This window comes from Miniopterus natalensis, chromosome 1, assembly GCF_054644295.1.
Source record: "Miniopterus natalensis isolate mMinNat1 chromosome 1, mMinNat1.hap1, whole genome shotgun sequence".
NCBI classification, from domain to species: Eukaryota; Metazoa; Chordata; class Mammalia; order Chiroptera; family Miniopteridae; genus Miniopterus; species Miniopterus natalensis.
Window position 1 is genome coordinate 163,526,839 of NC_142081.1, and position 14,895 is coordinate 163,541,733.

The window sequence follows — 14,895 nt, forward strand, 5'->3', positions numbered from 1 at the left end:
AGGGCTCCTTTCATTAAGCAGAGCTAACTTTCTTCGTTCTTAAAACAATTAGCTTAATCTCAGTGTCTCAATTTTCCTAATCAAGAGAATACCAAAGATTACAAGTAATACATCCAAAACAAACAATCTTTCAATCTATATAATACATCCAAGCCTTAATGAAGCACTTGGGCATATATTACTGAATCTGAAGCAAATATAGATTTGGGCTTCATAAGTAGAGTTCGAAATCCTTGCACTAAACTCTACTTCATGGCTGACCATTGGCCTAACTGACAGGTTCCTAGAGACAGGCAGGTGCAAAGATGAGTGGTTTTCCACATTTTCTTTACCGGTTGAATCCCTTTTACACATCAGGCCTAATGCAAAGCCCTGCCGTATGGAGCAGAGTTGCTAAGGGTGGAGTGGGACTAAAGCTTCGAGCCTCACCTGCTCTGTCTTCTCCTTAACTCCTCAGGGACACATAAAGCAACTTGAGGGAGTTTTCAACCCACTTTAAAACAAATTTGTTTCTCGTTATGAAGGAGGAATGATGACGAAGCCAACATTTGTTGAGCGTTTTTCATTTAACCCTTAGAAGAACCCTATCGTTAGGTCCTCTCGATAGGGTTAACTGTAGATCCCCCTATAGCTACCCCCATTGGCAGGTGGGGAAGCGTAGACTTGTGAAGGGGAGCTGGCTCAGAGCCACCCAGTTAGCGAGAGGCAGGGCCGGGACTAGACCCGAGCTGCTGGTGCTGAAGCCCAGGCCTCCCGTCACTGAGTGAGGAAATGGAAGGCATTTGTTTAGAGCTGTGGAACTTGTTATGATGAGCTCCTCAATGGAACCATGCTATCCTGATTTATTCGTATTAGATGTAGTACTTGTATTTCAAATATGCTGAAGTAAAAATATTTTTTGTTATCTTTTGTACAGACAGAAATTGCAAGAGAATTAGTAAATATTTTTCTTATTGTCCTCTTTTCCCAAAGATAATGGCATAAAGATAGCTATTTACCTGGTTGCAACTAGCCTTTTTTGCATATTGCGAATGTATTAAATTTAGCTAGGAGTAGCAGGTAAGGCGGCTTTAGTGTATGAAATGTAATTTTATTTCAGTTTCATGTAAAGCATGTCTGAAGGCAGGTGGGTGGGGCTGATAGCGAGGTTCACGAAGTCATCAGGATTCGAGGCTCCTACTGGCATAAACACATATCCTCCAAGTCATGTTCATGTTGCCTGAGCTCCAACTAGCACTTATACATTTTAGCTATGACATGTGCATCAAGATTCTAGCCATTGGAATACAGATTTCATTGGTCAGAACTTACTCAAATGGAGACTCCTATGGACAAGGGACATTATTCTATTTTCCAGGTGGACAGGTGCCCAACCAAAAATAAAACATTCTGTTATTAAGAAAAAAGAATGAATATTTGGGATAGGCACCTGTGAATCTCTAACACAGACATGTTAAGTTTGAATTATATGAAGCATATCATCATTCAAAACTTGTGATGAACAGTAGGCAGGTGGCTATGTGGGTCTGAAGTTTAGACAAGTTATTGACTTGGTAACCATCAGTATATACATATGGATATAAGGCCATGGACATTGATAACTAAAAATATTTGTGTGGGTTTTTTTTATAAAATAATATCTTATAATATTATGGTGTTTACTTGCACAGCAAATCCTACCTTATTCTAACATGAATCTGAGCATATATCACTATATTCATTAAAATGCCAGTAGAGTATAATTAAGCTAAGGTGAGCATATAATGATCAATTTCACAAATCTTGTGTTCTATCCAAAGCTAAGACTCAGTACTTCCTTATACACAGGTCAGTAATTGGGCAGGAAATCCATTATTCAAGAAATCTCACTTTTGGAAAAATAATATAAACATTAAAATAGTTCATACAGTTTCCAGTTGTCTCTCCTTACAAAGTTAATTAGATAGAATTATATGTAAACATTTCTAGATTATCTGGGGGATTCTTAGTATATGGCTTACAGTGTGTTTGTCAGGAAAACAGCAACCTGGAGGACATCACAGGGTCTTAGCATGTGTTCCAACTGGCGCATTCCAATTTTAAGGCCTTTCAGTGGCTTACATAAAATAGAATTTCATGTGTCTACAGATTTTAAAACTGGTTTAGGATTCAAGTAATAAAGATATTTTATCTCTTCCTCATATGTATGATTCTTGGATTATGTCAAATGACTTGCAGTCCCTTATTTTTATTATTATTCCTATTTATCTGGCATATACCCAATAGAAAAATAATGCATTTGATATTTATGTTAAAGTTTATTGTTTAACATAAGCTGAATTTTAATTATAATAATGTTTTTCTAGGTTATTAGGCATGGAACACTAACTTTGATAAAATTAGAGAGCACCTAGATCAACTAAAATCCTCATTATTTTTTAAAAATGAAGGCAATGAGAGCGCATTCAACATCATAGAAGCTGAGGAGTAGGAGATGCTGGAATTTGTGATGTTGAATGTGATCTCAGATTTCTCACCTGAGAAACTTAGGACTTAGATGAAAGGACTTAGTCCTTAAATGAAAACCCTTAGGACTAAGACACAGGCAACTGGTCTTCCAGTTCAGAGTCATTTCTACTATATTATGCCAACCCTTATAGGAGGTATCTAGACAAAGTAATGAGAGAGACTTGGTAGAAAGACATCTACCTTTGCAAAAAGTTAACGAAAGCCTGTGTTACATATTAGCAACCTAAAGTGTCTGTAGTTCAGGTTTCTCAATCATTTTCCTTCTGATAGGCCTGCCATAACATATGCACACATTCCCTATCAATTCTTATTTTTATTTCATATTTTTAAGTGTGCATAATTCCCTATGATGAGCTGTGATGGCATTCCTTTTCAACATTTCTGTGGGAAACTGCTGCTTTTAAAGTTGTTTACTCAGATCACGCAAATTTATTATCTTGAACTGGAAAGAGTTTGAGGAAAAGAAAACAAATATATTAGTGGAACCAAGGGTCAAATAGCTCAATTTATGTCTATAAACACATAGCTAATTACTTAAGAATACCTTTAAATTTTTTGTACCTCATCTATCTGTGATTGTAAATTTCTAGAGTTCAAAGTGTCAACTTAAATTTCCTATGCTGCACTATACCTGGCTGGGAACTTAATAAAGACCTTGATGATAACACAGTGGAGATCAGAGACATTCCTTACTGTTGAGTTGCCACTAATGCTTATAGTACACCTGTCTAACAAAGTCTGATGATATCAGATGCTATCTTCACAACTTCCTGTTAAAGTAGGTGGGAGGAAAGATTATCACTGCAGTTTTATGGTTGGTTAAATATAGAAATAGTTAAGCTACGGGTTTTGCCTAAGTTAAAAGTTAATGAGTGGTAGGGTTTTCTGTCATTCACAATATTTATTAAAAACTTCCTACTATACAAAGTAATACTATGTTTATTAAAAACATGCTGTAATTAACAATACTGTTTTAATGTCTATGATTTCAATCATCTTTTTTAAAAAAAAATATATATATATATATTATTGATTAGAGAGAGAGGAAGGGCGAGGGAGAGAGAGATAGAAACATCAATGATGAGAGGCCTCCTGCATGACCCGTGCTGGAGATCAAGGCTGCAACCCAGGAATGTGCCCTGACCAGGAATTGAACTGTGATTTCCTGGTTCATAGGTCGATGCTTAACTGCTGAGCCACACTGGCCAGGCCAATCATCTTTAGATACTTTGTAATGTGAAAATGCCATGTGGAGCCATTTCAATAATAATTAAGGAAGTGCTGTCAGATAAAAATTATAGAACTTGGTATCTGAATGATTTCATACTGTTCTGCTCCATATCATATTACTTTTACTGAATAGTAATTGATGCCATTTGTTACTATTGAGGGGCATTCTAAGAGTATTATAAAACAAATTTTGTTTCTATGCTAAGAATATCTTAGAGAATATAGCTCATTACATTTTATACTATTCTTTTTATGGGGAACTAAAAGAATCGTATTACTTCTGAACAATTGCTCAGTTTTTATCTTATGGGTGACGTGAACACTGTACCTGACCAAGGTTTGCTTGTTGGCTCTTTTTGTTCAGTTGTGTTTTCAGATGGCTCCTAGAAAGCTATAAATTTTGTGGCCCAACTTAAGGAAATGTCTATATGGGAATTATGAAATATAGTTTTAATTCTAGTCCCATCTTATCTTCTCACTTATGTTTTGCTTTTTTCTTGCATCTCTAAACTTAATTTAATACCATATGTAATATATAATCTATCTATATAATCTATCTATATAAAAATCTCCTTATAAGCCATCTTAATCCAGCGTAGAACAAGATGGAATAGAAATAAAAACATTTATAATAAAAACAGTGAGTTTCTCACCATTTATCTTGGTGTTTATAAAAGAAAAATAGACACAGTTGTTTAGCAATCAGACTCCCACCTTGTTATAATTATAACTTCTCTATGAGAACTATTCAAAGTTATTATTGTAGGGAATACACATATAATTCAGTCCATGTGCCTGGTCTCTGCTATTAGACACTTTATAGATGTGTTTGTGTAACTGTAGACAGGGCAGAATATATTATTTACAATTTTATTAAGGAGTAATTTGTTTGTATTGTTTAAAAAAACAACAGTGAAAACATATGATCCATGCACACATATACAATATTTTAGTTTTATCCTGGATATTTTCATAGTCTTATTGTAGAAAGTATAAACAAGATCAAAGATCTCACCAATGCCTGCTGGTAAGAAAAAGCATTTGAAGGATTTGTATGGATAAGACAAGGAGGCACAATCCTATGAGCTAAAGAAATAAACTAGAGCCAAACACAAAATAAAATATGAATACAATTTATTAATTTATATTTTAAATCTTAAGCACTGACATAGGGAATCAGCAAGTCATATGGTACTATATTGTTACTTCATTGTGGTATTTTTCATTATGCTTTTGTTTAGATATTGTAACATACAGACATTCAGTGGCCCCAAATAATATCTCCTGAAATTACTGCTCTTTTATTTTGCAATTTGTCACTTTTTGTACTATGGTAGTACTTTACAGGAGGTAGATAAAACCACATTTGGAAAATCATGTATTTTAAACACAGGTGAAATAGAAATATTAACCAAAGCTTGATTATTATATAAAGTGCCTTACAGAAATCAGGCTTTTCTTAAATAGTAATAATTCTTTACAACACTTGACCTGCCTTTCTTTGTGTGTAATATTCCAAGTTCTTTTCTAAGACTATGGCAGACCAGAAGTGCTTTAAGAGAGATCAAAACCCATAATGCAGTACTGACAAATGGCCAGTTCGATTTGGTTTAGGTGACTTCAATTCCATTCCCTCTGGGGACATTTCTTGAGCATGTGTTCAGAGAATACAGAAATAAGTAAGGCTCAGACCCTATCCTCAAGGAGCTCAAAATGCATATTTCGCCGTGATATTCGGGGATGAACAGACCTAACTGAAGTGAAGGGCACTTTTTGAACTTGTTCTTAAATACACGCAGGCTTTTATGATGCAAGCAAAGAATAGACTCTACCTAAGAACGTTATTCAGAAACTCAGAGGTAAATGCACAACAACTGCTAAAGACACAAGTGGCAAGTAGTGGCATTTCACTTTTTAGACAATATGCATATATTACTTTGATGAAGATAAAAGTAACTTTTAAAAAGTTCACTCAGTTAAACTAACACACACACACACACACAACCAAAAAGCCTACAGCTCTTTCCAGCACTGGTGCACTGATCAAGATGGGCCGTCCTTGGGGAGAGTGAGCTAAGGAGAGGGACTCAGATGTGAATGGGCCACCTTGGTAACCTGTTTTACATAAGTTATACATATGTGCATTTAAAAAAAAAAGATTCTAAGTTACTCCACATAGGAGGCAATAGGAGCAAAGACAAAGAGCTTGAAGGCTCATGGGACAGAGAGGGGATGCCAGGCTAACTGAGGCCGACTTGGGTTTCGAGCAGCCTCAGCCACTGACTATACCACTTCCAGAAAGAGCCTACTATACTGGAGAATCTCAGGGACTGGGTAGGCAGGAGAGAAACCTGCTGTCAAGCGACAGGACACGTTTTAGCGAGGATTGCTAAAACAAGTTCAGTAACAATGGGATTAGCCATACACTGCATTAGATTAGCTACGAAAGTGAGACTAGAAAATGAAAAGACCATTACAGCTTCCCAGCACAATTAGCATTGACCTGTCGGCTCTTGCCTAAACCAGCCACCAGCAAATTATGACCCTTAGGCCAAATTCAGCTTACCACCTGTGTTTGTCCAGTGCTTGAGCTAAGGATGACTTTTATACTTTTAAATGGTTGAAAACAAACCAGACGAAGAAAAATATTGCATGGCAAGCAAAAAAGTTTATGAAATTCAAATTTCAGTGTACAGAATTAAAGTTTTATTGGAACGGACATGCTCATTTGTTTCTGTGTTGTCTGTGGCTGCTTTTGTGCTACAAAGGCAGAGCTGAGTAGCTGCAACAGAGATTGTGTGGCCCAGAAAGCCTTAGCTACTATTTGGACCTTCACAGAAAAGCTTGCTGATTTCTGGGCTAAGTGGTTGATGATAGTGCTTTGGCACCAACAGCTTTATAGACGCTGTGCACATGTTCATCCAAAACAGCCTAGCTGGGCTGACCTGGTGAAACATGCGAACTAAGAACTTCAGGGCCGGTTCCCATTACAGGGAATGAGCAGAGTTCAAGGCTCCCTCTCCGTCAGCCCATGGTGGTGGGCAGGGGCTTTTCTGGGGAACTTTTCTTTGACACACTGCGAGTCTCGACTCTCGTTTCCCAGTGCCTGCCATGAAGTTGATTTGTGTTAGGACCTCCCCCCCACTTGCTTTTTTGCTGTTGTATTGCTTTTCTCTTTTAGTACTCATCTAAAAACGACACATTAAAAAGTGACAATGACAATGCAACTCTGAGCATATTACTTGTCTCCTGGCAATTTTGGACTTATAAAAATGTACCTATATTTTAACTGCTTTATTCACTGTCACCACATGGAAAAGACAATAATAGAAAGAAAGAAATTTGATGCCACTGAAGCTATTAGAAGCTATTCAACCAGTCTGTCTGAAGATAATTTTATGGGAGGAGGTTCAGATAAGCTTACACAGGCCGCAATAATGATTGGACAAGGGTTTATGTGCAGAAGGGGGTTAATTACATGTTTCTGTTGATATATAAAATGGCTTTATTCCTCCATTTTAATGATTTTTTTGAGCACACTTCTACCGCATCTAATATGGTGCAATTCAGTATTAAGTCACTTGCTGAGGGAGCAACAAAAAAAGTAATTAAGAAACAGAGTGAATCAGTTTGAAAAGCAGTGCCGTGCAGACTGGGAAGGGAAGGGGTAATGTTTCAAATGAAAACATCTCAGCAATACAGTCATTACCATTATTATTAATAATTAAAATAATGATGATAATAATGGTCCTGGCTATTTGTACAATAATTTCTACTTGGGAGCTCAAATAATAGAATATTTTATCATTTTTTATCTCCAAATAGCTCATCCGGGTGGGAGGGGTCTGGGATTATCAACTCCGCCTTTCATAAGGAGAAAATAAGAGAATTGGATCTGCTGGTACAGGAATGTGCAATAAGTCAGTTGGTGGTGGGACTCAGCAACACACTGTCTTAATTGTTTATTCAAGTGTTTTTGATGGTTTCTCTTTTCTCTTTGTCCCATGCTGTCTCTCTTATCTCGTTCAAAGCCACCAAAGACCATCACTGAAATAGCTGTAAAGGGTGGGGGTCAGGAAAAGAGAACGTGCTGGTAATTTTGGGGCACAATAGTGACAGAAATTTAATGAAAAGTCATATAATCGTCCTTGTTATCTTTTTGTCTTTTGAAATTCAACCTCTTTCTCTTTTGTTTAATTCAAAAGCTATGATACTTCTTGTTAGAAAAAAATCCACAACACAAAAAAGTACATTAAAATTAAAATTTCTCTCTTATTTCTGATATTCCACTTCTTACTGTTCATAATTTTGTGTCTTTTTCTATATATTTTGCTATGCATGCACATATATAGTTTCATTATTTACAGAAACTAGACACAGAATGCATATTCTCCTGCAACATTCTTTCAATAAAATATATCATTGACCTTTTGCATGTTAATACATGTAGCTCTACACCCATCTATTTAATGGCTGCATTATTTTACTTTTCTATCTTGATTAAAAGTTATTGTAGACTAGAACTTCTGTCATATTTCACAATTCTACATAGTGATCATATACTTTTGATAATTACATCATGTTCCCTACTATTATAACTTCATATACTTTATCTGGCATGTTTTGATATTAGTTGAGAAGCCCTGCCCTCCCCATGTCCCCCCCCCCCAAAGTTTTGCTTACGTCTGTTATATGCATCTCCCTTCTTCTGCAACAGGTGAACAGCAAGCATTCACAGATAAAGGAGTAGGAGTCAGTTTGTAGTCTTCTTAGGCACATAAAAAATAACCTCCTGTGGAGAAGTCTTTTTATATTGCGGTAATTGCCATTCTGGGAACAGGTGTTTGGGATCCCACTCAAGGGAGAACTAGTGATGGGAGAGATTGGGGAGAGGAAGATGAAGTTTCCTTGACTACAGCCTCATGGGGAAATCACAGGAACAGTAGGAGAGACCAAGTACAGGCCTGGCAGCCTCCCACCACATCCCAGTGCCTTCAGCGGAGGCAGAGTCACGTAGCGATGATAACATTATTGACTTTTGCAACAGTGTTCACACAGGACAAAAAGTGGAGGCAGAGACAGGATGTGATGATGGTGTGGCAGGGATAAAAATGATAATATCACTTGTTGGTCATATGTCACTAGGAAACAGAGTTTCCTTGATTTCTGCAAGCAAAAAAAAAAAAAAAATTATTGCAAAATGCTCTGCAGTTTGTGAGAACTTTTCACATTCATGATTTCATTCTGGGTCCCACAGTCAACCACATGCTTTAGAAAGAATGGGTATTCTGTCCCTTATTGACAGATGGAGAAACTAAGCTCAGAGTCTGAATGATTAGACCAAGCTGATAAGGAAAGAGCTGGACTTGAAATTCTCTTTATTCTGATTCAACCCCTGGCGCCCCTCCAAAATAACACTACACTTACCCCGATCGCTCATGTACAAGACAGTTCTCTGGTGGCATGAATACACGCCATTGCTTCTACCAGCATGATAAATACCTCAAGAAATTTAAAACAGCACCATATTCAAACTCTTTAGCCAACTGACTTAGTATTTCATTTTCTCTAGTTTTTCAGTTTGCTTAGCAAATATTGTAACACAAGGAAACAGCAACTTTACTAATCAAACACAAAGCAGGTTGACAAACATTTTTCAGCAACATGTTTTTGACCTCAGAACAAATGGGAGAGGTTGAGGGAGTCTCATGAAGAAGGGATTCCCTGCAGCATCACTGAAGTTTAGAGATAAATATAGCTCCAGCATTCAGCTTTTTTAGAACAGACCTCTGGTTATCCCTTATGTGTATCCTCAAAGCTTGTTTGGAAATAGATCAGAAAAAGAGAAAGAGGTTGAATTAGAAAATCTATCTGGAACCTGGTATGGTTCAAGCTGTAGCACACTTCATAGGCTGTTGAAGATTCTAGAGTGGTAGAAACAGGCTTTAAACATTTCTCTAGCTTCCACAGTGCCCAACTCAGAATCTTGCACATGGACGGCTCCATAAATCATAGCATTTTCTACACGCTAGGCACTGTTGTAGGCATTTTATACACAGTAATAAATTTAACCCTTACAACAGTCCTATGAGATAGGTACTATCATTATCATCTTCATTTTATGGACAAGAAAAACTGAGGCACGGAGAAATCAAATTTACTTGCCAAAAGTCAGGCAGCCAGAGCCAAACTGGTTTCAGCAGCCTGGGGCCAGGGTGTATTCTAAACAAAACATCTAACTGAGTGTCCTGAATTCCCCAGAAATATCTGTTTTGCCTAAGGAGTGGGCACAGTGTGCACTGTGATGTAATTCACCTATTTGCTTGCTTTCTCAGGCATTTTGTGGTGAGGGCCACGAAGAGAGCTTGTGTGAAGCCATGGGTTATTGGTCTCATCACCTTTTTATCCCTGATTGTTCTGGCAGTGTGCATTGGACTCACTGTTCATTACGTGAGATACAGTAAGTATGGGCTGCCCTGGCATCATGTGATTTACCCAATATTTCCTCCTGTGCATTCCTGTTGGGTTAGCCTCGGGCTTATTCATCCATGACTACAATTCATTTGCAGAGCTGCTACAAAGAACTCTTTACCTGCCTTGCTTCACATTTAATCCTCACAGGCCAAGGAGATCCTTTCTTCTACCTTTGATGAAGCAATGCTTCCTGCTGGGAATAGCATGCTAGTTTTCATTTTTATTAATAAGTAATAATCAAGTTTTAATTAGAGCAAGACCATAGGAGAGCTAGAGTCCAGTGTCTTGAGTTGTTTGAGGTTATAGGGCAAACACCTTGATTTAAAATAATCCTAACTCATTGAAACCCTGACAGCCCAATAAATTAATTACATGATCAGGGATTATAGAGATAAGTAGGCTCTATTCTGTGCTGGTAAGTTGGAAAAATGCTGATAGTGATATATTACTGAATAAGTGCCTATTTCTGTTCTTTTAAATCTCATCTTGGGATATATTACAAGTGATTAAAAAGGATAGGATATGCTGAGAAGGTTAATTGTAAAGAGGTTCACTCCGTGTTAATTGGGTACCTCACTGCTAGATGAAACATGAACACTGTTGTGTTATTAGAAAGGTCCCCAGAGTACTTGGGAACTGTTCTTCGAGGGTATGACAACCCTTCTGAAGTTTCCTTCTACTCGGCCTCAGGTTTTAATTAGTTGACTTCGCAATGACCTATTGGTTTAACTCCCTTACTGAGTAGATAATGCTTTGATGTTCAAGACTCTGTAGCTAAAGAGGCTAATCACTTGATTCTAGGTTAATTGGGAGTTTGCAGAAGTTTCCTATAAGGAGAAATGGTGATCTTTAAATTGGTGATCTTCTGCTAGCAGACACAGTCCAGTCTTAATTTTCCAAGCAAGGTGGATCATTTTTGAGCAGTTTAAAGAAAAAATATTTAATGTAAAGATTTTTTTGGGTAGAATTTGCCCACATACAGGTCTTCGAATTTGGAGTATCTGCATTTTGATAATTTTATGGAGCATGTTTTTAATTAAAAAACAATAAATAACTTTATAATTAGATAATCCTGTTGTGAATATACTGGGTCTCATGATGTAATCGTCATTATTCTTCTCCATGGATGCCTAGGACTGTGTTTTATCCACTTTTGTTTTCCAGAACTTAAGAGGATCCTGGCACATATTAGAAACTTAATTAATGTCTATTAAATACTGAGTAATAAACGAGTGATATTTTCTAGGGGCATTCTTTGGCTTGTCCTACTTCATAAGGAGTTCCTAGTAATGCTAGGGGCCTCTACACCTGCGTGAGAGAAAATATTTCTTATTTTTTCTCCTTTGCCTCTTCCCAAGTCAAGTGTTTATAAGACTTAAAATCTTAGTCACATGCATACAATGCAAACCTGGCAAGATTTTACCAGTAACCTGCTCCTGGATCCTACTGTTTGGATGCTCAGTTGACTAATATAGAGCACAGTTTCTGCCACCCACACAGCGCACCTGGATAAACAATCGTGATGTGCGCTGCCGTCATAATTGTGACCTGCCCTCTGCGAGTGGACATAGCACACACGCATTTAGGAGATGGTACGCCTAGATAACCAAACCAAACCAAACAAATCTATTACAGAAACAGTCAGATCAAGATGGAAGTGATCAGATTTGAAGAAACATTGTTTTGGCATACAGCCCAGGGCGGCCTAGAACTGCGTGTGCCGTTCGTGTCCAGGGGCCTTTGAAGCTGCCTCTGAGATCTGAATGACAGGAGGTGAATCCATCATTAGTAACATCATTGCAGGTTATAGAATCACAAACATGTTAGAAAACTTCTGCTCATCCTTATTTTTCTTACTTTTCTGTTAACGTTCCCAATGATGTTCTTCAACAACTACACACGCCATATAGTTTTGACAGCTGGGAGTATGTTTTGACACTTAGTGGTCTGTTTGAGCCATTTGAGCAAAGTAAAATATTGACTATAGATAAGCTGTTCATTTGGTTGAAGTATATGAAATTGCTGATATTTGACTGCTTTTGACCTATACGAACTGCGATTTCAAATGATTCAATCTAATAATTAAAAAACCCCCACACCAAACAGGTCTAAAGATATAGGAATCTGTTCTCTTCCTCTTTACAACCTTACTTTTCAGCATGTGGTTAGGTGCCAGCAGCAGCAGCCTGGTGCTTGGTGGAGGAAATGCAACTTTAGAGCTAAGGTAAACTATTGGTCGATATTTAAATAAATTAAAAGCCTGACTTAAAATTGTATATATTGCCAGGGACCTGCGTTTCAGCCTACACTGGCCATTCAGGGAAGGGAGTGAGAAAGGAGGGGGGAAAGTAAAGCCTCCCCAGGGCCTCACATAGGTGGCTAATGCTCAGTAGACCCTGACCTTTCAGTGTCTCCAGCCTGCCATCCCTCTCCTTTATGTGCCACTTCAGACCTTGTCAGAGTCTGACTGGTGGCTTCCCTCTTTGGATGAGCAGGATGTTCTTTTGAAATTTACCAGTAGGTTTATTTTTATTTTTGCATAACTTTTATATAAAGAGAGATTTTTCTTATAGCTTCAATGAGTGGGTTTGTGTTTTTTTTTTAACCACCCCCAGGAAGCAGTACGTAAAGAAAATTTGTGCTTTGGGAGTTAGACCTTGGCTTGAAGCCCAGTTCTGTTTTTTCTGGCTATGTCATGTTGGGGTTAGGCAATTTATTTACATTTATGAGGCTGTATTCCTTTGATCAATGTGGATAATACTGCCTTCCCATGAGGGTTATTATAAATTAAATGAGATATGTGAGTATGTCTGGGACACCGGTGTCCAGTGTTAGTTGTTTTCTGTTTCCTTGGAGTTTAAGTGAAAAGGGAACAAATGAGAAGCAACAGAGAAGAGGAGAGAGATTGAGATTGGGTGAGGCAAGCTCTATTTTCCTGTAATAACCATACACAATAGCCTTGATCACCACTGTATTCCTAGTGCTCAGCACAGAGTCTCTCGCAGAAAAGGTAGTCAGTATTAATGTTTGTTTAATGAACCTTCTGAGGGCTCTGTGCTTCTGCATGTGTAGGAGGGCAGACGAAAAGCTCTGCTGCATTAATTCCTCAGCAGGCCGAAAACATGGCCTGCTTAAACTTGATGCAGAAAGTGGAAACAATGGCTAAGGAAGCAGGCAAGCCAATCCCCGTGGCTCCTGGGAGAAAATAAATGAGTGACAAGGGAGTCAGGTGAAACTAAACAGTGTCTCTGGAAGCTTATGTCATATGGCAGCTCTAGTTTCCTAAACTTCTGTATTCTGAACTGCTAGCATTTTAAGCCCTACCTTCATCTTATTCTTTAGTCATAATAAATATTCTTACACTAGAGTCCTGTGGCCAGAAATGATGTGTAGTTTACTGAATTGGAAGAACCTACTTTTGGAAAACAAAACACATTTACTCTTGGGAAGCTTCTGAACCCATCCCTGTGCGCCTGCTCGGATGGCGTGACTTGCTGCCTCCTGTGGTTTACTCAGGAAGGGAGAAACACGTGACTAATCAGCCCGCAGCAACACCAAGCGCTTCTCATGGCTTTTCCGCTCCAAGTCTCATGAGGAATGTTGCTGTCTTTTCCTCTGAGATGATCATGAAGCTCGGGGCAGGATGATGGGGATGATGACCTGGGTAGGGGCAAGTTTTCTGGTCTCAGCCTTCCCAGCAACCACCAAATGGGAACATGATGATGCTTTAAACACATCTGATACAAAGCATGATGGGTTTTATCTCTTTCCTTGTAGATCAAAGGAAGACCTACAATTACTACAGTACATTGTCATTTACAAGTGAAAAACTCTATGATGACTTTCAAAGGGAGGCTTCTAAAAATTTCACAGAAATGAGCCAGAGAATTGAATCAATGGTAAGCATTTTTTTTTTCTCCATTTCTAGGGCCATTACTTTTTTATTATAATTTTTAATACCCTAACTTCTAAAGCATCTATTCAGCTGATCTTGTTTAACTCTGCGAAATGAGAAGAGGCCCCTACCTAAGAGATATAAAACAAAAATAATACATGACTTCAGAGAGTATGACATGATGTGAAGAGCTGAACCAAGTGACCTTAGCCATTTCTTTACGTTTCTCCTACTCACCCTTCCTTAGCTTGGGCTACACTCTTAATCAGCAGAATCCAGAAATTCCGAGAATGTGAGGGCTGATGTATCCTAGACTTCTTAAAGAGGAGACTTTGAGCAAAAGACCACAAGATTAAAACTATTCAGACACATACTTGAAGAGTATTTTTGTATTTAAAAATATCTAACTGTGGACCAGCTTTTGGTACATCAGCCTATAGGAAATCCATGAATACTCATTCTATCATTAAGGCATTAATATTATCCTGAGGGGTAAATGAAATATTTAAAAACAAACAAACAGTACTGGCCAAAAGAGCAAGGGCCTGGGTGATGACTTCTCATTGTCAGATTATTTAGAGAATAATTTAGACTTTTCCTGATATTTTGTGAAGTAATTCATGGAATGATGTGATGGAAGGCACACTGCACTAGGATTTGGAAAATCTATTTTCATTACCACGTACTAGCTAGTGATGTGTTATTTCACACAGCACTTACCATTCTGGTCAAATTTCTTTATGTGAATATTAGGGACTTAAGACTAGATAATTTCCAAATTGTCTCCC

General features: G+C 37.9%; 1 protein-coding gene across 1 annotated transcript in view; it reads left to right on the forward strand.

The window, feature by feature from the left end:
* Positions 1 to 14,895, forward strand: part of TMPRSS11E (transmembrane serine protease 11E) — a 37,460-nt gene that overhangs the window by 4,442 nt on the left and 18,123 nt on the right. The window contains exons 2-3 of the mRNA XM_016213202.2: positions 10,074 to 10,198; positions 13,990 to 14,111. Of these exons, the coding sequence (XP_016068688.1) occupies positions 10,074 to 10,198; positions 13,990 to 14,111 (247 nt within the window). The remainder of the gene's footprint in view (positions 1 to 10,073; positions 10,199 to 13,989; positions 14,112 to 14,895) is intronic.